The 26,625-nt window shown below is 45.6% G+C and overlaps 1 protein-coding gene and 1 pseudogene across 1 annotated transcript; both read right to left on the minus strand.

The window, feature by feature from the left end:
* LOC142365466 (tyrosine-protein kinase transmembrane receptor ROR2-like) overlaps window positions 1–26,625 on the minus strand; it is a 99,381-nt pseudogene that overhangs the window by 29,594 nt on the left and 43,162 nt on the right.
* Window positions 7,005–16,416, minus strand: LOC142365708 (uncharacterized). Its single transcript, XM_075446774.1, has 7 exons — window positions 16,393–16,416; window positions 15,278–16,332; window positions 12,778–12,848; window positions 11,550–11,590; window positions 10,866–10,933; window positions 8,505–8,518; window positions 7,005–7,099 (listed from the first exon to the last, which is right to left on the minus strand). Exons 1-7 carry the CDS (start codon window positions 16,414–16,416, stop codon window positions 7,005–7,007), a joined length of 1,368 nt encoding a protein of 455 aa, XP_075302889.1.

Here is a 26,625-nt window from a genome sequence, read left to right on the forward strand (position 1 = left end):
TGCCAGGTGCCCACCCAGCCACTCTATCACTCCCCCTCCTCAACAGGACAGGAGGAGAAAAATACAACGAAAAGCGCATGGGTCGAGATAAGGACTGGGAAACTACTTATCAATTCGGTTACCAAAACAGACTCGACTTAGGGAAATTAATTTAATTTATTGCCAATTAATCAGAGTAGGACAGTGAGAAATAAGAACAGAACTAAAAACACCTTTGCCCCTCCCTTCTTCCCAGGCTCAACTTTACTCCCAACTCTTCTATCTCTATCTCCTCCCTAAGCAGTGCAAGGGGATGGGGAATGGGGGTTGTGATCAGTTCGTAATGCTTTTTCTCTGCTGTTCCTTCCTTCTCACGCTCTTCCCCTGCTCCCGCATGGGGTCCCTCCCACGGGAGACAGTCCTCCACAAACTTCTCCAATGTGGGTCCTTCCCAGAGGCTGCAGTTCTTCATGAACTGCTGCAGCGTAGGTCCTTTCCACTGGGTGCAGTCCTTCAGGTAAAGACTGCTCCAGCGTGGGTCCCTCATGGGGTCACAAGTCCTGCCAACAATCTGGCTCCAGCGTGGGTCCCCCATGGGTCCACAGGTCCTTCCAGGAGCCTGTTCCAGCACAGGCTCTCTACAGGTTCGCAGCCTCCTTTGGGCCCATCCATCTGCTCTGGCATGGGGTCCTCCACAGGTTGCGGGTGGATATACAAAACAAACAGTGAAATGCACAGAGCAACTCTCACCGCCCGATGCCCCGCGCGCTCCTGAGCCATGATTGACTTCCCCCCTGGCCAGCTCCGCCACTCAGAACCCAGCATGACGGCACATGGTATTGAATACCCTGTTTGTTTGGCCAGTTTGGGTCAGCCGGCCCGGCTGTGTCCCTTCCCGGCTTCTGGTGAAAAATAACACTGTTCTGGCTGAACCCAGGACAATCATTATTTCAGATGTTGAACAGGGTCAGACCCAGTATTGACCCCTGGGATACACTGCTAGTTACTGGCACCCAGCTAGACTTTGTGCTGCTGATCACAACCCTCTGGGCCTGGCTGTTCAGCCAGTTTTAAATCCATCTCACTTTCTCCTCATCCAGAGAGTGAGGCGGTCATAGATGTACTTTGGATTTAGGAAGTATATAAACTTCAGTATCATTTCTGAAAGAGGAAATGAAACTGCCAAATAAAGAATGTGCATTTCAGGGTATTGACACAGCCAGTGGATAGGTAGTGTATCGTGCTAATCATAGAAACATAGAATCATAGAATGGTTTGGGTTGGAAGGGATCTTTAAAGATCGTCTAGTCCAACCCCCCTGTTGTGAGCAAGGACACCTTCCACTAGACCAGGTTGCTCGAAGCCCCATCCAACCTGACCTTGAACACTTCCAGTGATGGGCCAACCACAACTTCTCTGGGCAACCTGTTCCAGTGCCTCACCACTCTCATTGTAGAAAATTTCTTCCTCATGTCTAATCTAAATCTACCCTCTTTCAGTTTAAAATCATTGCCCATTGTCCTGTCACTGCATGTCCTGCTAAAAAGTCTGTTCCCATCTTTCTTATAAGCCCCCTTTAAGTACTGAAAGGCTGCTATAAGGTCTCCCCAGAGCCTTCTCTTCTCCAGGATGAACAATCCCAACTCTCTCAGCCTTTCTTCAGAGGAGAGGTGTTCCATTCGTCTGATCATTTTTGTGGCCCTCCTCTTGGCTTGCTCTAACAAGTCCAAGTCTTTCTTGTACTGGGGACCCCTGAGCTGGATGCAGTACTCCAGGCAGATCTCACAAGAGTGGAGTAGAGTGTGACGATCACCTCCCTTGACCTGCTGGCCACACTTCTTTTTAGGCAGCCCAGGGTACGACTGGCTTTCTGGGCTGCAAGCATACACTGCTGGCTCATGTCCAAACATTGTTGGCTCATGTCCAAATGTTTCTAAGCATCTCCATGGAACTTTGAAGAAAATACTCGTGCTTCAAAGTTCAATATGTTAAAATATTTATTCCATGATTTGCAATAACAGGGTAATTTAAAACACTACAGAAAATGTCTGTAAAATTGGCAGGAGAAATATTGAACTAAAGCCAAATTCTGACCTGCAGGGAATTGATTCAGTTACACTGATTTCGGGGGAAGTGCATCTAATCACACTGGTTCCAAATTTGTCCATAAATCTTTGGGATTGCTTTCTTTGATAATAGTTTTGTTACAGTTAGTAACAGGATCCGATTCATAAATTTATGAAATGGATTGTTTAAAAGCTGTGGACCAAATTTCTTCCTACATTAGCTGCAGTTTAATTAGAGTGACAGCGAGGATTAACGTGGTTTGATCTTGAACTAATAACGTTCCTTGGTCCTAATAATTAAAGTTAATACCTACAGCCAGCTGAATTAATTTGAATGTAACGTCCATTACTAGCCTGAGGTGAAGACTCAACCCAAGTCATAATTTTAAATCAGGAAAAGTGAAACACTGATAAATATTCTAGTAAGCTATATCTGTCTATTGACAGAAGAACATGAAGGCCTTTCATATAGTTTCATATTAAGAACAAAAAGTGTATTGCATGATCACTGAGGTATAAAAACCATGCTCCGTAGCTATCAGCTTACACATCAGCTCCATCATTATGGAAATCATCTTCTCCACCTCTATGAATTCTTAAGAATCAGGAACAGCTCTGAGCTAGATGATCATACTTCCATGCTGGCACGGTAGACTGTGGCTCAACCTGTCCTCAAAAAAGACCTTATACTTTCTCTTCTGCATCCTTTGTAGGAACACATACGGACCGCCTCATGGTTGCTGAACTGCACCTCGAGTTGGTGCTTTCGCGGTCTGTGCTGTGGCTCCACTCCTCTTTCACCCAGCAACTCACGGCCGTTATCATGACCAGATGTCCTTACACTTCCTCAGTACCCCAGTTATTTTGCTAGAATTAGAGATTCTCTTGCCTTTAGAGATACACACATGCTCCAACATTCAGAGCTACCTCTTAGGCACCCACTCACACCTCCTGTCTCTCAGGACACGCCTATTCACAGCTAGTCCAGCTTGATCATTGCTAGCAATCACACACGGACACCCACATTCGGCCTAGTTGCTGGCACCATGGACAGACAGGCACTCCGACTCATGGTCTGACTCCATTTGCTGCACTCACACCCCCAATACATGCACATGCACATGCACATGCACATAGAATAGAGAGCCCTTGCTCAAGAAAGAGAAAGGAATTTAGTAAGAAGATAGGACAGACTCTGCTGATCAGGCGCAGGACATGGCCAGACCAGTTTACTGAATACCCAACTATTTACACGCAACCAGTCCTTTTGATCCCTTTACCCCTCTCTATTTACCACTCTTGTTCCTCCCCAGATGCCCTAAACCCTTCCATTTTCCCACCTTTGTTTCCTCCTCTAAATGTCCCATAAGTCCTGTGTGATCCCAAAATGCTCTTCCCCTGCATCATCCCATAATGTGTCCCACCCCTAGCAGAATCCCACACTTCCACCCGCTTGGTCCAAAAGGTCATCCAGAGAGCTGCTCCCGATGTATATATGCTGTCCTTAACTTGGGTTCCTGCCTGCCACTGTGCACCCCTGTGCTCCTCTGGGCTTGCGGAGATGGGCCTGTGATAGGCTGATGACTCCTCTGGTGGTCCTGGGAGTATCCCAGCAGGGTATTATTTGGGCTCCCCCTCCTGCCATTGGCTTTCTGATCTCCCTTGTGGCTGTGCAGAGGAGCTTTTATCACATAACCTAATATTACCCAGCTGTTAAATTTCTGGGACTAGCCATGTCACTTCACGTGGAGCTCTTCCTTCCTTCCTTCCTTCCTTCCTTCCTTCCTTCCTTCCTTCCTTCCTTCCTTCCTTCCTTCCTTCCTTCCTTCCTTCCTTCCTTCCTTCCTTCCTTCCTTCCTTCCTTCCTTCCTTCCTTCCTTCCTTCCTTCCTTCCTTCCCCTTTTGCAGTGACGATCTTCCCTATTTTGTAGATTCTGCCCTCATCAAGATTCACTTTTGGAAGGTCTTCAGGGTAAAACGTCCCCTTAATTGTTTCGTAACCACAGTTTATGTGGTGGATTAGCCTTGGACACCTGTCAGACCCCCACCCAGACGCTCTCTCACTCACCTTCTCAAGAGGACAAGGGGAGAAAATACAATTAAAAGCTTGTGGGTCGAGAAAAGGACAGGGAGATCACTCATCAGTTACTGTCAAGGGCAAAACAGACTTGACTTGGGTAAAATTAATTTAAATTATTGCCAATTAAAATAGATTTTGGTTATGAGAAACAAAAAGAAAATAATTAAAGCAACACCTTCTCCCCACTCCTTTTCTCTAGACTCAACTTCACTCCTTCAATCCTGACTCCAGTGCTGTGCATGGGGGATGGGGGATGAAGGTGGTACTGTCAGTACATAACAGTAACATCCATGGGCTGCAGTCACAGAATCATAGAATCAGAGAAAGGAAGGGGTTGGAAGAGACCTCTGTGGGTCATCTAGTCCAACCCCTCTGCCAAAGCAGGGTCACCTACAGCAGGCTGCACAGGACTGCGTCCAGGTGAGTTTTGAATACCTCCAGAGAAGGAGACTCCACAACCTCCCTGGGCAGCCTGTTCCAGTGCTCTGTTACCCTCAAAGGAAATAAGTTCTTCCTCATGTTCAGACGGAACTTTCTATGCTTCAGTTTGTGCCTGTTGCCCCTTGTCCTGTTGCTGGGCACCACTGAAAAGAGTCTGGCCCCCATCCTCCTGACACCCACCCTTCAGATATTTATAAGCATTTATTAGGTCCCCTCTCAGCCTTCTCCAGGCTAAACAAGCCCAGATCCCCCAGCCTTTCCTCGTAGGACATATGCTCCAGTCCCCTCATCATCCTCGTGGCCCTCCGCTGGACTCTCTCCAGTAGCTCCTCATCTTTCTTGAAGTGGGGAGCCCAGAAATGGACACAGTACTCCAGATGGGGCCTCACTAGGGCAGAGTAGAGGGGAAGGAGAACATCCCTCGACCTGCTGGCCACACTCTTCTTCATGCACCCCAGGATCCCATTGGCCTTCTTGGCAGCCAGGGCACACTGCTGGCTCATGGTCAACTTGTCATCCACCAGGACACTCAGGTCCCTCTCTGCAGAGCTGCTATCCAGCAGGTCAGCCCCGAGCCTGTACTGGTGCATGGTGCAGGTGCAGGTGCAGGACCCTGCACTTGCCCTTGTTGGACTTCATCAGGTTCCTCTCCGTTCAACTCTCCAGCCTGTCCAGGTCTCGCTGAATGGCAGCACAGCCTTCCGGTGTATCCACCACTCTTCCCAGTTTGGTGTCATCAGCAAACTTGCTGAGGGTACACTCTGTCCCTTCATCCGGGTCGTTGATGAAGAAGTTAAACAAGACTGGGCCCAGTACTGACCCCTGGGGGACACCACTAATTACCGGCCTCCAACTAGACTCTGGGCCGCTGATGACAACCCTCTGAGCTCTGCCATTCAGCCAGTTCTCAGTCCACCTCACTGTCCACTCATCCAGCCCACACTTCCTGAGCTTCCCTGGGAGGATGTTATGGGAGACTGTGTCAAAAGCCTTGCTGCAGCCAAGGTAGACGACATCCACTGCTCTCCCCTCATCTACCCAGCCAGTCACGCCATCGTAGAAAGCTATCAGATTGGTCAAGCATGATTTCCCCTTGGTGAATCCATGCTGACTACTCCTGATTACCTGTTTTTCGTCCACTTGCTTGATGATGACCTCCAGGATGAGCTGCTTCATCACCTTTCCCGGGATGGAGGTGAGGCCGACTCGCCTGTAGTTCCCTGGGTCCTCCTTCTTGCCCTTTTGGAAGACTGAAGTGGCATTGGCTTTCCTCCAGTCCTCAGGCACTTCTCCTGTGTGGGGAAGGAGGTAGAGGATTCCAGAATGAAGGAGTCAAGTGGAGCCTGGGAAGAAAGGAGGGAAGGAGGAAGGTGTTTCTAGTTTTTGTCTTTCTTTCTTACCTTCCTACTCTGTTATTAATTGGCAATAAATTAAATTAATTTTCCCCAAGTCGAGTTTGTTTTGCCTGTGACAGTAACTGGTAAGTGAGCTCACTGGTAAGTGAGCTCTCTGTCTTTGTCCTGACCCACAAGCTTTTTCATCTTATTTACTCTCCCTGTCCTGCTAAAGAGGGGCAGTGAGAAAGTCACTTGGTGAGCATGTGGCAGCCAGCCAAGGTTAATTCATGACAGTCCAGTAAAGATTTGTAGGCTAACAGTAGGGAAAATGAAGGTAAAATTACATACAGAATTGCTTATTTTATGAGTGAAGAATATGACAAAATATTTTTCCTGTAAGTTTGCAATGTCCTGTGGATATTTTACGTGTATTTGGCTTCATTTTCTATGTAGTGACATACCAAACTCACACTTGCCTACTGATTTTATGTCATTGATATTAATTCGTGCTTGACCTTGTAATCTGGATACCTACCTGCAGATAAATCTGAAATGAATCATGAAAGACAAATTGGAGAGTTATGCTATTCTAGGTCTTGAACAGTGTGAATTGTGGTGGTTTGGGGTTTTTTGAGTATATGGAAATAAAACTGAAACCATTTCCAAGATCCACTCATAAAAATGCACCTTTGGGCAGTGTCTTATCCTAGCCTAAATGAAGTCTGATCTTTTCTGACTTTTTACCCTTTCAGGTTATTTTCTGACCATTTTGGAATCAATAAATGATATCGCTGCAGTCCAGGGGGAACCAGCAATCCTCCACTGCAAAGTAGTAGGAAATCCATCTCCAAATATCAGATGGCTAAAGAATGATGCTTCAGTGACGATGACGAATCATCATAAGAAAAACAGATTATGGGTCACATTTGAAAATCCAAGATCCCGATACTACTGACTCAGGATGCTACCAGTGTGTGGCTTCTAATGAGATGAAGGCAATAACTGCAACAGGAGTTTTGTTTGTAAGGCTCGGTGTGTTCCTGGTTTTTATAATTACTCAGACTGCTTTATAGATCTGGGTCGATGGCCTTGCTGGAATTGTCAGTGCCAAAGGAAGACTTGCTCGGACTCATGCATCAAGCACTGAAGAGTTAACAAAAGGGAGCAGTTCGACTTGAACAAGGAGCTTCGCTTATCTTATCAGACAGGAGTAACAGGTGATGGCCCAACACTATCAACTAAGTGACACCTGGGGTTCCAGGAAGGCGGCACAGACAGATGTTGCTTCAGTTAAAAAACCGAAGGCCCCATAAGCACTACTAAGCTCCCTGCCCTGAGGGCGTGCTGAACTGCTGAGTCCCACTTCTGACTACACAACATACCACGCCAAGAGCCAATATACACCTAATAATTGACTTAGTCCCACTTCGACAAGATCTGCCAAATATTTATCAAAAGTATAAAAATTGGCACTTGAAAACCCTCTTTTGGAGGAAGAGACAAACGAAAACCTTACCTGACAGATGGGTCGATGGGCCTGAACCTCTCTTCCCCCCCCCCCAAGAAGGGACACCTTTTTGGTAAGAGTCATGCCTCCAACTTTGTCGGATATATCCCTGGTAAAATATTAACTAAAGTGCTAAACTATTAACTTGAGCTCAATTTTTGTAGACATTTATCAACATTTATCAACAGCAATCCCGAATCTGTGATACCTGTCGCTTGAATAAATTACCTATTGTTTCAGCTTTGCAAAACTGTCTCAGTGAAAGCCCCTGGGAGGGCTCTGACAGGCAAACGTTGACTCTGATAAGTGGCTACATATCTAACCCCTTAAACTGTTGACCAAGTCTGGGACTAGGAGTGGATCAGCTGCACCTAGGCTCCTCTCTGAGAGGAGTTTAGAAAGTGAGGGGGTCTGCTCTGAACCTCGGGACTCAACAGGAGAGCTTTCCCCTTGCTGCTTATCAGACTCCTTGAAACCCTTTAACCCTTTAACGTGACAGTAGACTAGATACTTTTCACAACAGCATCATGAGAAATGAATGTGATGTTTTTAAAAAGCCTTGTCAACATGAAAGGAAATGAATAAAGCCATTGCCAGGGGCCTCTCCACAAGCACAGAACTTATTGGTTGAACTCAATACTATTTTATTGGTAGTAAAAGAAAGTAAATACAGATGGAAATGTCTGTAAATACAAAGTGCAGAAAAAAATTATAAAGAAGTCCCAATATATTTCATTGCCTGGAGTTTTCACTCTACTACTGCTGAACTCAGTCTATAAAAAAAAAATGAAGAGGAGAAGACTGAGAAGTAGTTTTCTGTGTCATCTTCATAGTGCTGGGCCCATCCTTGTGAAATACCTCATCTATACTACTATGTGAAGCCTGCCTTCAAATACTGTACTTTGATAACTAAAGATTCACCACACCTTTGAAGAAGTACTTGAATTTTGGAGACTTAATCATTCAGTCTGGAAGGAGGGCTTTTATTTATTTTGTTTGTGGTGAAAAAAAATCTAGAAACATTTTCCTAAAATTTCTAATTTTGTAATCATAAAAACAGTTTATTTTGTAGCAATTAACTAAATGTTGGGTACCATGTATCTTGTTCCTATTGTGACAAAGGTTAAGGGCATGCCCTTTTCATATCATAAACTCTGATAGCAAGGCTCAGGTGGATTTAATTGGGCTTAGTAAGTGGGAAGTGATGTGTCAAGATAACACATTACCTTTTTAATAGCCTGTTTTTATAGCAGGAGATATTTTTTGACAAAAATTAAGTCCATTCAAGTTGCTGCCTGATCAGATAGAAGATTCATGTAATTTTTATTTGTGGATTTGAAAATAGCAATGTGTAATTATGTACAGGAACCCAGAGGCTTTTGTTTGAATCTTGAGACAAGCCTTCCTAAACAGACACAGTTTTCCTTAGATTGCTACTGATTTTTTATGGTGATTTCGTCCTCGAGCCAAACTTTTGGAAGACTGGAGTGACATTGGCTTTCCTCCAGTCCTCAGGCACCTCTCCTGTTCTCCAGGACCTTTCAAAGATGATGGAGAGTGGCTCAGCAATGACATCCGCCAGCTCCCTCAGCACTCGTGGGTGCATCCCATCGGGGCCCACGGATTTGTGGGCGTCCAGATTGCTTAAGCGATCTCTCACACAGTCCTCCTCGACCAAGGGAGGGTCACCCTCTCTGCAGGCTTCCTCTCTTACCTTCAGGGAATGGGATGCCTGAGGGCCAGCCTTAGCAGTAAAGACTGAAGCAAAGAAGGCATTCAGTAACTCTGCCTTCTCTGCATCCTCCGTCACCAGGACACCCACCTCATTCAGCAGCGGCCCCACATTGTCCCTAGTCTTCCGTTTGCTGCTGATGTAGTTGAAGAAGCCCTTCTTGTTGTTTTTGACATCCCTTGCCAGATTCAGTTCCAGGTGGACCTTAGCCTTCCTCGTTGCTTCCCTGCACGCTCTGACAACATTCCTGTACTCCTCCCAAGTGGCCTGTCCCTCTTTCCACATTCCATAGACCTTTCTCTTCCACCTGAGCTCCGCTAGAAGCTCCTTACTCATCCATGCGTGTCTCCCGCCTCCTTTGCTCGATTTCTTCCTCAGGGGGATGCACCGACCCTGAGTATGGAGGAAGTGATGCTTAAATAGTGACCAGCTCTCCTGGACCCCCCTACCTTCTAGAGCCCTAACCCATGGGATTCCTCCCAGTAGGTCCTTGAAGAGGCCAAAGTTAGCTCTCCTGAAGTCCTGCTTCCTCCACGCAGGATCCTGAACTCCACCGTCTCATGGGCACTGCAGCCAAGGCTGCCCCCAACCTTCACATCCTCAACCAGTCCCTCTCTGTTTGTCAGCACAAGGTCCAGCAGCACACCTCTCCTCGTTGGCTCCTCCACCACCTGTGTCAAGAAGTTATCATCGATGCTCTGTAGGAACCTCCAGGACTGCATGTGCCTGGCTGTGTGTTCTTCCCAGCTGATGTCAGGGAGGTTGCAGTCCCCCATGAGAACCAGGGCCTGTGACTGTGAGGCTACTTTCAGCTGCCTGTAGAAGGCCTCATTGACTTCCTGTTCCTGGTCAGGTGTCCTGTAGTACACACCCACAACAGTGTCACCCATATGAGCCTGTCCCTTAATTCTAACCCATAAGCTCTCGACTCGTTCTTCATCTGCCCCCAGGCAGAGCTCATGGATAACATCTCTACTGAGATCTTTGGGACTCACGGGATGGGGACGATGGCTTGTAAATATTGACGTCATGTTGTTGTGTGGATTTTTGTTTTTAATGATTGGCCTTGTTATAGTACGCTGCATGATTAACCGCTTGCTTTCTTCTGCCTCTAATCTCTTGTTATGGGCTTGCGTGGCAAGGTTTTGGTAGCAGGGGGGCTATAGGGATGGCTTCCGTGGGAAGCTGCGAGAAGCTTCCCCCATGTCTGATAAAGCTAGAGCTAGCTGGCTCTAAGATGGACCTGCCGCTGCCCAAGGCCAAGCCAGTCAGCGATGGTGGTAGCGCCTCTGTGATAACATGTAGAAGGCCTCATTGACTTCCTCATTCTGCTCAGGTCGCCTCTATTAAACACCCACAACAGTGTCACTCATTCATGTCAGTCACGTCAGGAAAAATCTGTTCCAGCAAGGGTTCTCCATGGGCTGCACTTCCTTCAGGAAATGTCCACCTGCTCTGGCATGGTCTCTTCCATGGGCTATAGGGGAATATCTGCTTTGGCGTCTGGAGCACCTCCTCTCCCTCTGTCTTCTCAATATTTTTTTTTCACTCTTTCTCTGCTTGTCTGGCATTTTTGCCTTTTTTTAAATATGTTTTAACAGAGATGCCACCAACTTTGCTGAATGGCTACCCTTTGGCCTTTGTTGGGGTTTCTCCTGGGTTCGGCCAGGACAGGGTTAATTCCCACCAGAAGCTAGGAGGGGACACAGCCAGACGGGCTTACCCAAACTGGCCAAACAGAAGAGGGTATTCGATACCATGTGGCGTTATGCTGGGTCCCGGTTGGGAGAGCTGCCCGGGGGGAAGTCAGTCGTGGCTCGGGAGCTCGCGGGGCACTGGGCACCGGGTGGTGAGAGTTGCTCTGTGCATTCCACTGTTTGTTTTGTATATTCTCCTTATCCGTATCATTGTTGTTACTGTTCCCTTTGTTTGCTGTTCTGTTAAACTGCCCTTATCCCAACCCACGAGTTTTTTGCCTTTTTCTTTCCATTCTCCCCCCCATCCCAGTGGGGAGAGGGGCAGCAGAGTGACCACATGCTCCTTTGTTGCCGGCCACGGCCAAACTGCAACATTTAATTTGGCGCCCAAGCGTGAGGCGGGGATAACGGCAGGGCTGACCAGCGTGTGTTAAAACAGCTGTCTTAGAATTTGTTATAATTTGTTATATGCATTTATTGTATTAGTGAAATAGTCGCCGGTCAAAATGTTGCTGTCTTTGGTCAAATGGCTGTGGTATGTGAACCCTTACTTGCAGTATGTGTTCACTGCGGTGATGTTCATTACCTCTGGGAAAAGGATCAGGATTACAATTTTGCTGTGCTGTGTAATATCGACTTATGATATGATAACATCACTGGGCATGAAGTTAGGCTTGTATTTGAATGCGGCACTGCGGTCACTTCCATACCTCGGATGCTGTCTCTCGGAATTTATTGATAATTGAACCCACTGTATGGGGAAAACTGGAGGGGATGCTTTCCCCCACTCTTTCACCCCTCCTCTCTCCTTCAGCCTAGTCGCAACAGCTTTTGAGAATTTCCAGTATCCCTGGGAAGCTCAGGCCAGCATGCTCCTATTGTTCTGTCTCCTGAATGGGTTTCAGGTCTTGTTTAGGGTTAAACAACTTGTTAAAAACATCACCCAGAGACCTGCCCCGGGGCTGGATAGCTGTGAGTGGCTGGGTGTGTGGGACAGCATGGGCAAGTATCGAGGACAGTGGGCACCCCCGGTGTTTTTGAAACTCACCCCTGAACGAGTACAGAATCTAGACAAACTAGTAAAATATCCGCAAAAAGTGTGCTGCCACCCTGGGAATTCCAGGGAGACACAAATCACCGCAATGTGCTGGGGTCTGGCCCATGCCTACCGAGCCCTGTTCAACACTATTCAGTGCTCAAAAGGGGAAGGGGGGGAAAGTGAAGCGACAGGCACTGCGACTGGCGCTGTCCCCCCAACCGGCTCTGCAACTGCTCTAGCCAAGGAGGCAGTCTATTTAAGGCCTGAGAAGTAGCATTAGTCTTCTTGGTTAGCCAACATCCCAATTTCTTCAGGGTAGCTAGAGCCTGAGAGGCTGCAATCCCGGGAGCTAAAAATGATGCAAAGATTATTTCACCACTAGTCCAAAATTCGATATTGTCTTTGCAATCTGAGGTAAAAGCATGAATTGCTCTTTTCCCTCGGTACCGTGTATTTCGGTGGCCAATTATCATGGTCTGATTTGGTGTTAAAATCGTTAATCTCCCTAGACTACAGGGACCTCCCTTTATATGGGATGGGATGGCCGGCCAAGCACGATCCCCACAAATGAGCAATACTCCATGGGGTAAAGCAAGTGGTTGATTAGTCGATTTAGATATGTTGCTTGTGGTATAGTTGCACCGAGCGCTTGCATTGCGATATATAATGTTCGATGTATTAACGCTCCATGCACGTGTTTGTTTTCTCCCTGTATAGTTAAAAAACAAACAAAAGTCCATTCGTATGGAGCCAAGTAACTCTGTCTCCTGAGGATCTAATTGTGCCAACGGCAGTTGAACAGTCCATAGGTCCCACATATCAGTGACTGTGCCGTTGTTTGGGGGGACCACACTGATCAGTGCCAGTGGTATGGGCCACGCATCCAAAGGGACACCAACAAGGCGTGTTGAAAAGGGGTTTCCTGGAGATGCTATGGACAGGCAAATCGAATCTTGTCCTGTCAGATTCGCTAGCGAGACCCACACATTCGTTATTGGTTGCGGTGGCACCCATATTGCTTGCATACACCCAATCAAGCTTAAGAGGATCGTTATCATTTCCATCCTATATACCGGACACTGGTGCACAGTGTACTTTAATGCCATCAGATTACAAAATCTCAGAGTCCATTTGCATTTCTGGAGTGACAGGGGGGTCCCAAGAGCTGACTGTATTGGAGGCTGAAGTGAGCCTCACTGGGAAGTAGTGGCAGAAGCACCCCATTGTAACTGGCCCCGAGGCTCCGTGCATCCTTGGCATAGACTATCTCAGGAGAGGGTATTTCAAGGACCCAAAGGGGTATCGGTGGGCTTTTGGCATAGCTGCTTTGGACACAGAGGAAATTAAACAGCTGTCCATTTTGCCTGGTCTCTCGGAGGATCCTTCCGTTGTGGGGTTGCTGAGGGTGGAAGAACAACAGGTGCCAATCGCGACCGGCATCAATATGGCACAAACTGAAACTCCCTGATCCCCATTCATCAGCTGATCCGCCAGCTGGAGAGCCAAGGAGGGATCAGCAAAACTCGCTCACCCTTTAATAGTCCCATGTGACCAGTGAGAAAATCTACTGGAGAGTGGAGACTAACAATAGACTACCATGGCCTGAATGAAGTCACACCACCGCTGAGTGCTGCCGTGCCAGACGTGCTAGAACTTCAGTATCAGCTGGAGTCAAAGGCAGCCAAGTGGTATGCCACCACTGACATCGCTAATGCATTCTTCTCCATCCCTTTGGCAGCAGAGTGCAGGCCACAGTTTGCTTTCACCTGGAGGGGCATCCAGTAGACCTGGAATCGACTGCCCCAGGGGTGGAAACACAGTCCCACCATTTGCCGTGGACTAATCCAGACTGCCCTGGAAAAGGGTGAAGCTCCAGAACATCTACAGTACGTCGATGACATCATTGTATGGGGTGACACAGCGGAGGAAGTTTTTGAGAAAGGGGAGAAAATAGTTCAGATCCTTCTGAAAGCTGGTTTCGCCATTAAGCAAAGTAGAGTCAAGGGACTTGCACAGGAGATCCAGTTTTTAGGAATAAAATGGCAGGATGGGTGTCTGTTGCATTATAAGGGATGGAGTAATTTGGCAGAAAGTAAACCCCCTTGCTTTCTAACTCTCCTCACCGGAGTGGGAGGCTAGGAGTGGCTAGGTTTAAATTCTGAGTGATATCCAATTTACCACTACCAGTCCAGTCGCGTTTAATATGTATATTAAACTACCACGATTCTGGATACACTAATAGCGGTCTGCACCTTCAGTCCTGTCGCGCTCATGAACTAGCACGGCCGCGCTCTAGGGTTCGGTCGCATTCAGTGAGAAACTGTGACAACTGGCTACTTAAACAGTGCAGTTTTATTTGTGCAACAGATATATAGGTTTTTTGAATTGCCAGTGATAGTGACTGTCTGCAAGAAAGCACGTGCAAATATGATGTTATTAAGTATAAACGCGTGAAAAGGTTATAAATAATACAGCCTGGCTATAAACATTAGGGAGTAACTCTCTAGAGAGATTTCTAAGATTCCCGAGAAAAGCGCTTAGTCTAAGTCTCACCCAAGGCGTCCCAAGGAGGGGAGAAGCAAGACTCAGCCCGTCGGCCGATCCTGGTAGTCAGAGGCAGTCCGAGATGGAGTTTCCCTTGACTTGTTCACGGTGTTATCTTCTTCTCCGAAAATCCCCTATTTCCCTGGCTATTTTTATATCCTTTCTACCTTTAAGGTGGAGTTTGAGTGACTATAGTCATACATACCTTTTATCATGATTGGTGTAAAATTCTCTCACTTCACGTTTAAAGGTATAGTTTACAAAAAATTGAGGACGCAGACTCAAAGAGGAGTGGTCGCACCTCTGAGGCGGGTAGCCTTCGGGATGGAGGTGTGTTTTGGTATTAAAATGATATGAAAATGAGCAAAGTTCACGAGAGGATAGCACTTTGGCAAGGTTTTGAAAACCTGTTGGCTCAGGGGGCCAGATGAGCTGCTTATCAGTTGTAGAGGACCATCTCTTCCCGCTTTATCATCACGGAGCATGGCCACGGAATCTTCACTCCGCTCCATCCTCTATGGTATGTTGCAGGGAGTTGCTGTGTTAGTGGATTCCTCGCATGCCTGCTGCAGCTGTGTCCCATCCTCAGAGCTCTTTTTGATTTTATGCTTTTCCTCAATGGGCGAACAATGCTACGTTTTTCATATAAACCTTAATTTTCAGATGTAAAACCTTAATTTTACTAGTAATTCCACATATTCCACCCCGTGACTAAAGTAATTCAAACTTCACTAGGTTTGGGACTAATCTGGAATGTCACACGTGCTCTTATGGCAAGGGTTGTCAAGTACAAACAAATTTTGGGGAGCTAGCAAGCGAGTTAATTTTTTCATCATATGCCAAAGTTTAACACACAAAGCAAGTGTCAAAACAAAGCACAATATGGTGAGTATTAATAAAACAACAACGGGATGTAACATCTTGTTAAAGAGTCCTGTAGCTGTTGGTGACCATCCGAAAAGAGTGTCCCACCATTTGTGTTCTCCATCTTTCTTTACTCTTTCTAGCACTTGATGTATCTCTTTGACATCGTGATGGACAGTAATCAGAGTTTTTTGTCCATTCTCTTGGGCCTCTTTCAACAGTCGCTTCAAGTTATTATGCTGTAGCAGCTTTTTCACTAATGTGATGTCCATTCCAATGGGGACAGGCAGTAAATCGTGAATCAGTGTATAGTTAGTCTGTAATAGTTGGTGAGACGTAACAGGAGTCGAATAACTGAAATCGCACCCAACAATGTTAGTGAAATTGCAAACGCAAAAATTCAAATGATTATCAATATCTGTGGCTATGTCATCTATGAATATAAAATTACAAGGAGATCTTGAGCAAACACATCCTTTCCCAACATATACAAGCACAGCGTTGGGGGCATCATCAGGATGTATTTCAAAATGACAAACGTTTTGTTCGGTGTCAAGACAAATGTCTTGCGCTTTAAGGGTATTACTCTCACAAATAAAGCCTTGTTGTTCTCGTGTGATACATGCATCGACGTCAACAGTTTGCCATTTGTCACCATCCTTTTTAGCCCACACTCTATGCTCAATAGGATAGAGTACCGTCCCATTGTGATTCAATCCTAATGCAATGATCAGGTATATGGTATATACCGAGGCATTTCGTATCGTTAAGACAAAAGCAGTGGCCTTACTCTCAATGGGGTTATAGGTGAAATTAGCTAGGTACCACCAGGACTGAAATTTTTTCTCAAAGTCAATTGCATTATCCCATATCACTTTTTGTATTTCGGTAGGCAAGGTGCCTTCTTCACCTTCTCTTATAATTGCAGCAGTCATCGATTGCATCCAAAGCTGGGCTTGGATATAGCTGAGCGCTAAAGAAATATTGTTTTGGGATGCATCAAGTGCACTTGCAATCTGCTGACGGTCCTTGTTAAAGATTTTACTCTCACACGAGTGGGTTACACTAGGTATTGCTTTATTCACAACTCGGAGTTGGGCCATCACCTCGTTCCCATAAGGATCGTTCATCTTCGGTTAAGGATTCATAGAGCTGGCACATGCCCGGTGGGCTTGTCCATTCTTCCTTTGTTTGCAGTGCAGCCATAAGAAGGTTGCAATGCCTAGCAGCTGCTTGGGCTGCTTGATCAGCCAAGTGGTTACCTCTTGAGATGGCATCTTGTTTTCCTGTGTGAGCTTTAATATATATCACTGCTAAAGCTGTCTGCAATTGAATCACTTCCAGTAAATCTTTTATCTGCTTTCCATGAGCAACCGTTTTTCCTGCTGAAGTTAGAAATCCTCTCTCTTTCCAGAGGGCACCTGTTTCATGACACACTCCAAAAGCATATTTTGAGTCAGTATGAATGTTCACTTTTTTCCTTTTGCATACCTGGCTGCTTCTGTCAGTGCGACAACTTCCGCACCTTGCACTCCCAGAGACAAAGGTAGAGGTCCAGCAATTAATACCGTTGTTTCTGTCGTCACCGCAAAACCCACAACCCGTCGTCCTTTACCATAATATGATGATCCATCTGTGAAAAGACTCATCTCCGGGTTATCAAGTAGTTGATCTGTTATGTCGTCTCGAGACTTGCTGTTCCTGTATTATTTTAACTCTTTCAGGATCAATTTCTCTTTTTCCCGGACTTAATAAAAATCCCAGGTACTTTACCTTAGTCTGGCAAAACTGCAGTTTGGATGGAGAGACTCGATGACCCTTCTGCACCAATTGACAACACAAATATTTAGTATCACATATACGATTTTCTTTTGTCTTACAAGTAAAAGATCATCCACATATTGTATAAGAACAGACAAACAGGGAAAATTTAAATCTTGTAAATCATTTCTCAAAATCTGAGAGAAAATGGTGGGTGAACTAGTAAAACCTTGTGGCAATCGTGTCCAGGTTAACTGTTTCCCTTGCCAGGTAAAGGCAAAAATATGTTGACTTTGTTCTGCTATTGGTATACTAAAAAAGGCTCCTGTTAAATCAAGTACAGTGTAATACTGGCCCCAAGGTGGTATTTGAGTTAATATCAAACTCGGGTCTGGAACAGCTGGATAGGGTGCAATGACATGCTCATTAACTGCTTGTAAATCTTGAACAAACCTATATTCAGGGTCTCCGTCCTTGTCCAACCTGTTTTTACTTACAGGTAGAATTGGGGTATTATAAGGGCTCCTACATTCTTTTAGAATTCCCTCTTTTAAGAATTTATCAATTTGTTTACCAATACTAGGAATTGCTTCTGAAAGTATTGGATATTGTCGAACAGAAGGAGGTGTCCCTCCTTTTCTTTGGATTACCACAGGTTCAGCTGATTTTAACAGCCCTACTTCATCTCCAGAAGTGCTCCATAATTCATGAGGAATATCAGAGAGTTCCTCGGGGATCTTTTTCTCCTCCTTTTTATTTTCTGGTATTTTGATTAAAGACATGCCAATTACTATTAGTTGGATACCAGTTGGAGTTAAAGAGATACAAGTGCCAAATTCTTGTAACAAATCCCGTCCCAGCAAAGACACAGATGTTTCAGGGGAGACGACAAACTTTCCCCAAGACATTTTTCCTCCCAATACCACCGGAAGGGGAAGCGAAAGTGGCAATTCCTTACCTCCCACCGCTCCATCTACCTTTATTTTTTCTCCTGATAATTGCGGAACATAAAAGTTTAATAATGATATAGTTGCTCCCGTATCTACTAGAAAATTGACAAAAGTACCATTTACCTTTGCTGTGACGTGACCGTTATGATCTACCTTAACTCCAACCGCTTCCATCAATTACTGTGAGTGAGGTCTGGGAGGTCTTTCTCCATGGTTTCTAACTTCGACTGCTGAAGTCACTGGTCTCAAGGGGCATGCACGCTGTATATGACCTAAATTACCACAATAAAAACATTCAGGAGTGTTAAAATAAGGGGAAACAGGAGGAGGAAGACCTCTGCCTCTTTGACCTCTTCCTCTGATTCCTCTTTGGGGAAATCCCCGGCCTCTTCCTCTTTGGCTATAATTCTGAGCAATCGCTGCAGCGAGCAGGCCGATTTCTCTTACTCTTTCTTTACGTTCTCTCTTCCTCTCTGCCTTCAGTTTCTCCTCTTCTTGCTTCTGTTGTTCTTCGCTCCTTCCGTCAAAAACAAAAGTTGCTATGCTCAGGATTTTAGTCAAAGTTTCACCTTGTCAGCCTGGCATGTGATTTCGGAAATATTTGTTAATGTCAGGAGGAGATTGGTCCACAAACACACTTATGGCCAATGGTTCCTGAAAATTTTCACAAGTCATTCCCCCATATTTTAAAAGTGTAGCTTTTAGTCTTCCCCAATAATCACTGGGATGTTCATCAGGTTTTTGCCTACATTCCATTACTTTGGTCCAATTTGTGACTCGTTCTCCAGTTTGTCTAACTGCTTCAACTAATTGTTGAACAGCAGTTTGAGATGCTTGAAGTCCTTCTGTAGTAGTTACATCCCAGCCTGGATTTTGCTCAGGCCATGGATTAAGTCCATTTCCCCTCTGAGCAATTTCCCTATCTTTTTGTAAAACTTTTTCTCTTTCGTCTGGTTGGAATAATTCTCGGAGGAGAGTTCTTACATCACTCCAATTAGGAAAATAATCAGTTATGATGCCAGATAATAACTGAGCACATTTTTCTGCATCATCTCGTAGTCTCGGCATTTTTGCTTTGCCAAGCTACTAAATCTCCTTGTTTCCAAGGTTCATGTCTTACCACGGCTTGGATTGCAGGGACCTCTGGCGGGGCTCCTGGTCCAGCCCTAGGGTTTGGAATGTAATCCAATTTCATGGGATACATTCCAATCCCTTTTGAGGTAGAATTATCATCGTCTGCCTCCGGAGCAGAGGGAGCAAAGGGAGCAGAGGGTGATAATTGACCTCCATTATTATGATTACCTGCAGGTTTCCTTCTTTGTTGGGCCCAATTATACTAAATATACCAATAATCAATGTCTGGAGTTCCTGCATCTTCTAAAATTATTTGCAAAAATTTTAAATTATGTATCTTAAAAGTTCCCTTAGGGGGCCACACGTCCATAGGCCCCCCTCCTCTAGTTCTAGTGAGAAATGGCCATTCCTCCTGACATAAAAATATCAATCTCTTTTTCTGCAAAGTCTGAGACAAAGGGATCTTACTCCAATTTTCTAAAACCTCAGCAAGGGGCGTCCCCCTTTCAACGCTGGGTGTAGTTCCCATATGAAATACTTCAAGCAAAATTTAAACACAAGAGAAAATCTCAGCAATCAGTCTGAACACACTCGAGACCAAAAGCTCTCGGACTCACCTAGTCCTTTTGTTTTGTGCCGGCACTTTGGGTGTTGGTCTCGGGGTGTTCCCAGAAAAGATCCTGAGTATCCGTCTCCTGTGTCCTAGTGTCCCATCTGGGTCGCCAAATTCTGTTAAAGATTTTATTCTCACACGAATGGGTTGCACTAGGTATTGCTTTATTCACAACTCAGAGTTGGGCCATCACCTCAGTGAGTGGCAAAGCTTAACTCGCTAGACTAGTTTATATACATTTATTAAACCGATTACATCAGGTCTAGAATCTTCATAAGTTTCTAAGCAACTGTTCCGCTCCTTTGAGTGCATCATTTATTAAGTTCTTTCTGTTCTTCTGTCTTCGCTGGTTTCAGGCCTTGCTTGGTTTCAGGATCGTCTCGGAGTCGTCGTCTGTCCTTCATCTTCTTTTGTGAATTCTGTTTGATACAATCCATACAATTGGTTTCTATCCCAATTGCAACATACCGATTGTATGGTTTCTTAACACAGCTGTGTTTACACAATTGAATCTATGTTCTAGTTCTATGATTTTATTCTATTCTATAATCAATCTTCTTTATAATCAATCTCTAACAGTCCTTTTCACTCATTTCTTCCCATTGAGGTAATATATTAGAAAAAAGCCATTGGTGATTTCCCAGGGCTAAAAGGGAAGACCGTAGGGGGTGTTCTAAAATAGTATAGACGCAGAAGTACTTGCCAACAAACTAGTCACAACTGTTGGCAAGTACTTCAGCATCCGCACTATTCAAGACTCCCAAGCTTGTTCCTAAGATACCAGTCACATCTTTCTTCAATCGTTGTGAGGAGGTAAGGGTCCGCTCATGTAACCATGCATACCATCCTGCATAGGATGTACCCAGGAAAGGTAAGCAAGTCGTTTTGATGGCAGAGACATTAATCTGCATTGATAGTTCCACTCGCTTGAGAGAGTAGGTCGGGTTAAACAATATTTGTTGCTGACCGGTATTTTTGATAACGTAAGGACCAATGTTAAAGATTTAGACTTGTGGGTGCCCGAATGGATTCATTCTCAAAAATTTGTTGGGGTGACACCGTGATTGGCACAGGCATAGCCGTAGCTGAAGTCTTTTCCTGTGATATGTCCAACCCAAATTTAAATGATAATGCTCTGTCTCCTCTGCCAGTGCTTCCCAAACAGACAACAGATACTGATTGAATTATAGTAAAATTGAACCAACAAACATCAGATGCACAATGTTCCCTACTTATTGTGGGTTCTGCTCTTTGTTCAGGAAATCTTCTCATAGTAACTTGGGTTGAAGGAGGGAAATCTTTTCTACTGCTAGCATTAAAGGTTCTACAACCGATGTGGATTGTTTTCCCTTTATCGACCTTCCATCTATGCATCGAATGCTTCCATTCTGATTTATGTAATTGTAATTCCCTGTTGTCATATATGATGACAGTTGCTAGATTCATTCCCGCTAAGTCTTTTCCCATAATTCCTGTATATCCAAAATAGGCCTTTGACCAAGGGTCATCAGAGACTGTGGTGTTAAGGGGTAGATTTTTAGATCCACCTTGCAGGGTCTTTTCGAGATCATTGTCAGATGGTTCAAATAAAGGGAGTGGAGTTGAACTAGGTTGTGTAGTCGGGTCAGGATCGATTGTGTTTATTTGAAATTCGAAGTGCAATGCTGCCGAGTCTCAGCATCCGTGAAAGGACGGGAACGATTCTCACACGCATTGGTAAGATGCACAGTCGGATCCTTTATTCTCCCGCTTGTGCGGTTATATACATTTACCATATCTGTACACACGATTACGCTTATATCGGATAGGCTACAGACATAAATCGCACACTGTTCACACGCCCCACATTCCCTTATGATTGGTAACTATGCACTAACGCCAATAGCAACAGACTGCCTCCACGTCCTTGAACACATCTTGTTTTTGCTAACCCACACCATGTGCACTATCAGAACTTTCTCAATGGCTATTCTTAGCTGTCTTTACCAGCAGCCTGTTAAATCATGCTGTTTTGCTTAAGCGGCCTAGTTGCGCTAATTCTCAAGCTACATTGACCCCAACACAATGCCATTTCATGCTGTTGCTACTGACAACTTACAAAAGTGGGTTCCACAAGAGTAAAATTATGCCAGCAATCCCACTGTTCAGTGACGCAGTACTTGGTTGTCACTTGGCGTGAGTTCCCAGACGAGATATCCCTATTCTTGTGACTTTCTCATGAGGTGAGCCATTGACCATCCTACATCCTATATGGATTTCTTCTCCAACCTTACCTCTCAGGGATGGATACCAACTATTCCAAACCCACTCACGTTTTGAAAACACCCTGTTGTTATGTAAGACCACAGTTGCCAGAGTTGCTTTTCCCTTTGACACCCCTGTCCTTGCATTGTGTCTAATAAAGGCCTGAGACCATGACCACTTTGGGTCCTGTTGACTACAAATCAAAGGGAAATGTATTGGTAAGATCAAACATAATATAATGGAATTCATAATTTTAAAACTTGGGTTTACAAATGATTATAAATGTGAAAAATACTATTACAGCTAGAATGAGGGACAAAATTCCTTGGATGCACTCGAGGTCAGCGTAAGCCAATGCGTCCGTCCACGTGCAGTTCATTCAGAATTCCTGTGAACACAAAAGGGAAGAAAAACATGCTCGGTCTTTGTTGACCGATGGGGTTAAAAGGAAGGTGAAATCCACCGAGTGCTGATCCGGTGTATTTTTCCTGAGCAATCTTTGGCTTCCCACGCATGGGGATTTTTAGGAGTGACTAGTACCATTGGCACTGCTCCAATTTCATGCGTTTTTACCAGCACAGGTTGTCCCGCATAAAAACCTGTAGGGTATTCTCCCGGTTTGGTGTGTATTTTTGGAGTAATAGTGGTAGCTGTTACACAGAAAGCCTTCATTTTGGGGCAACCATCTCCACTCCATCTGTTATTTAGTTGATAGATGGCATTAGGTAGTCGCAGATGCCATTCAGGCTCATGAGTTTTCGCAAAGCGCTTAACCAATCCATTGGCGCACTCAACAATGTCATTCGCCTGAGGATAACAGGGAGTGTGGAATACCCACCAAATCCCTTCCTCCTTGGCCCAATCTTGTACCACTGTAGCTGTAAAGTGTGAACTGTTATCACTTTGGATTTCCTCTGGAAGGGGGAGTGTGCTGAACCACCCCTTAAGGGCCTTTACTGTGTTCTCCCCTGTGGCTGATTCTACACTAGTGGCCATAGTGAGGCCAGAGATGATTTCCACTCCTACTAGGATATATTTCCTTTTGCCTGAGGGTCTTAAAGGTCCGATATAATAAATTTTCCAGGAGTGCCACAATGTTTTCTTGTCCCGAATGTGTAAGGGAGGTGCCTTACTGGGATGATCTCTATTGATCCGTAAACGACATTGCGAACAGGCAGTTACTACTTGTTCACACAGTTTAACTGATACGGGTTATCCTCAGGCTAAACCTTCCCGATATAAGTCTGCTCGTCTGGTGTGGCCACGCTTAACGTGTAACCATTCGAGCAAGCATTCCCATTCTTGGCCGTCGTCCACGATGTCAATTTGTTGCAGCTGTGTGAGGCTATCTACCTGTTGATTGAACTGAGCAGTAATCGTGTTGGAGCGATCATGACCTTTTACCCAACCGATGTGCAACACTCTCTTTTCTCCTATTTCCAACAATTGCTTCCAGCTATCGGTTTCCCAAACTGGAACCCTGTTCACCTGCCAATCATTGGCCGCCCAGTGACCTATCCATTCGGTGGCTCCCTTAAAGACAGCATATGAATCAGTGTAAATGTGATTAGCCCCATGCTGTGCAGCCAATAGGACCGCTCTGAGTTCCCCCACCTGTGCACTACCTTCACCTGTTTCAGACACTCTTTCTCCCATAGCTACCTCCAGCGCTACGGCTTTGTATTTCCACTTATTGTTCTCTCGATGAGATGAGGCATCTGTGAACCACACTCCCGTGAGATCACTGCCCTCCTGTAAAGAAGGTGCTTCGTGGATCGGGGATGGTTTGTTTGGTGAAGGTTGGAACAATAGGGTACTGTCTATGCCCTTTTGCAGCTTGGATACTTTAGCACTGCCTTCGGAAATTGGCATTATTTCATTAATACCTTCAAGATAAGCATACCACTTCCTAACTGTGGGTTTCTGGGCAATGTCGGCTGGTGGTGCTGTTCCTTTACGGACTACGTCTAGGAGACGGAAAGGGCCCCGAATGATCACACTCTGTTCTCTCCTTATTTGTTCTGCTCGTTTCAATGCTCGCACTAAGGACAGCAAACCTTTCTCAAGATCTGAATATCTTCTTTCAGTATCATTAAAGGAGTGAGAGCTAAACTCCAGAGGTCTCTCTGGCCCTGCTGGTCCCTTCTGCCATAAGTTACAATGAGAACCGTGCTCACTGAACCCTCATTCTGCATGGACAGGGTCAGTCGGGTGTATAGGACCAAGTTGTTGGAGTAACCTTAACTCCTTTATCAATGATCCTAGTGCATTAGTATGCTGATCAGTCCATTCCCATGATTTTCCCTTTTTGAGCAAATTATAAAGGGGACGAGCAATAATGGAGAAGCCAGGAATATGTTTGCACCAATAACTTAGAGCTCCTAGAATTTGCTGCAGCTCCTTCACATTAGGTGGATTTTGTCCTCCTTCTATTTTTTTCAGGGTATCCTGAGGGACAGAAGCAGCTCCTTTAATCTACCAGACCCCCAGGAATTTAACTTCCTGTGCAGGTCCCTGACACTTTGAGTCTGGAATTTCCAGTCCCAATTCAAGCAGTGTTGTCCGGATCTTTTCCATGGTGTCTTTTACTCTCTCTTGATCCTCTCCCCCTATCAGGATATCACCAATGTGCTGGTATACTGTACATCCAGGAGAAACAGGGATCTCTGCTAAAACCTCAGCCAAAGCATTGTGAGCGATGGTGGGGGAATGTTTATTCCCCTGTGGAAGTCATTTAAAAGTATATTGGATGCCTTTCCAAGTGAATGCAAACTGTGCTTTGTCCTGCTCGCAGAGGGGAATCATGAAAAACATGTCTTTAACATCTAAGGCAGCCATCCAGGAATGGGCAGCTCCTTGTATTATTGTCACCACTTCAGCAATATTCGGAACCGCAGCAGTTAGGGGTGCAGTATTGGCATTTAGGCGTCGATAATCTACTGTGAAACGCCACTGTCCGGTGGGTTTCTTTACTGGCCACACCGGTGAATTGTAAGGTGAATGAGTCCTTTCAATGATACCTCTTTTTTCCAATTCTACTACCACCCCGTCAATACCGGTAAGTGCCGCTGCTGGCAACGGGCATTGCCGAACGTTAGTGATTTTAGAAGGGGGTAACGGTATGGAGGTTTCTAGCAGACTCAATGTCGCTGTGCCTAACCCCTTTTCATGTCCTGCAAAACTCCACACAGTTCCATCGGGGAGTTTCCACACTCGCCCGCGCAGCAAACCAAATCCTAAAAGATTAGTGTGTGCAGCACCCACTAACACTTCTTTCCTGGTAATTCTCTGTTCTCCTGGTAACCAGAGGGTAATTTTTGCAGTGGAGCATGTTTTTATCACACCATCAATCCCCATAAATTTGACTTTGCGTTGGGTGGGTTTTATGCCCAAAAGTTGTGCTGTTTTATTAGTGATTACTGACATTTGGGCCCCGGTATCGATGAGAAATTCGGTTGATATTTTTTGGGGTCCAATGGGAAGGGCAATAGTAGGTTCGTTGACTTTACCAGGGAGGCATTGAATCGCTAGTACCCGCCGGGCAGGGTGGCTCACTGCCCTCCCCGGGGATGGGAGTTTTTTTGCTGGGACTCTGACAAATCAATCAGTTTTTAGGAATAAAATGGCAGGATGGGTGTCGTCAAATCCCAATGGATGTCATCAACAAAATAGTAGCTATGTCTCCACCAACCAGCAAAAAGGAAGCAAAAGCCTTCTTAGGTGTTGTGGGTTTTTGGAGGATGCACATCCCAAATTACAGCCAGATTGTAAGCCCTCTCTGTCTAATGACCCGGAAGAAGAACGATTTTGAATGGAGCCCTGAGCAACGGCAAGCCTTTGAACAAATTAAACAAGAAATAGTACATGCCGTAGCCCTTAGTCCAGTCCGGTCAGGACAACATGTTAAAAACATGCTCTACACCGCAGCCGGGAAGAATGGCCCAACCCGGAGTCTCTGGCAGAAAGCACCAGGGGAGACTCGAGGTCGACCCCTGGGGCTTTGGAGCCGGGGATACAGAGGATCCGAGTACTGCTTTACTGCAAATGAAAAAGAGATTCTGGCAGCATATGAAGGCATTCGAGCTGCTTCGGAAGTGGTTAGCACTGAAGCACAACTCCTCTTAGCACCCCGACTGCCGGTGCTGGGCTGGATGTTCAAAGAGAGGGTCCCCTCTACACATCATGCCACTGGTGCTACGTGGAGTAAGTGGGTCGCGCTGATCACACAGCGGGCCCGAATGGGAAACCCCAGTCGCCCAGGAATCCTGGAAGTAATTATGGACTGGCCAGAAGGCAAAGACTTCGGAGTATCGCCAGAGGAGGAGGTGACACGTGCTGAAGAGGCCCCACTGTATAATAAGCTGTCATAAAATGAGAAGCAGTATGCCCTGTTCACGGATGGCTCCTGTCATATAGTGGGGAAGTAGCGGAGGTGGAAGGCTGCTGTATGGAGCCCTACACGACAAGTCGTGGAAACTGCGGAAGGAGAAGGTGAGTCCAGCCAGTTTGCAGACGGGAAAGCCATCCAGCTGGCTTTAGACATTGCCGATTAAGTGGCCAGTGCTCTATCTTTGCACCGACTCCTGGATGGTGGCCAGTGCCCTGTGGGGGTGGCTGCAGCAATGGAAGAAGAACAACTGGCAGCGCAGAGGCAAGCCCATCTGGGCTGCCCCATTGTGGCAAGATATTGCTGCCCA

This window comes from Opisthocomus hoazin, chromosome W (assembly GCF_030867145.1).
Source record: "Opisthocomus hoazin isolate bOpiHoa1 chromosome W, bOpiHoa1.hap1, whole genome shotgun sequence".
Taxonomy (NCBI): domain Eukaryota; kingdom Metazoa; phylum Chordata; class Aves; order Opisthocomiformes; family Opisthocomidae; genus Opisthocomus; species Opisthocomus hoazin.

What these genes read in the sequence shown, in the direction of transcription:
- LOC142365708 (XM_075446774.1), bottom strand. Translation starts at nt 16,416, where the DNA reads ATGAACGATCCTTATGGGAACGAG. An exon ending in TTTGTTTTGACACTTGCTTT is followed by an intron (nt 12,849 to 15,277) that starts GTGTGTTAAACT and finishes GGGTCTCGCTAG; the next exon opens with CGAATCTGACAGGACAAGAT. An exon ending in TCCGAGAGACAGCATCCGAG is followed by an intron (nt 10,934 to 11,549) that starts GTATGGAAGTGA and finishes CCCCCCGGGCAG; the next exon opens with CTCTCCCAACCGGGACCCAG.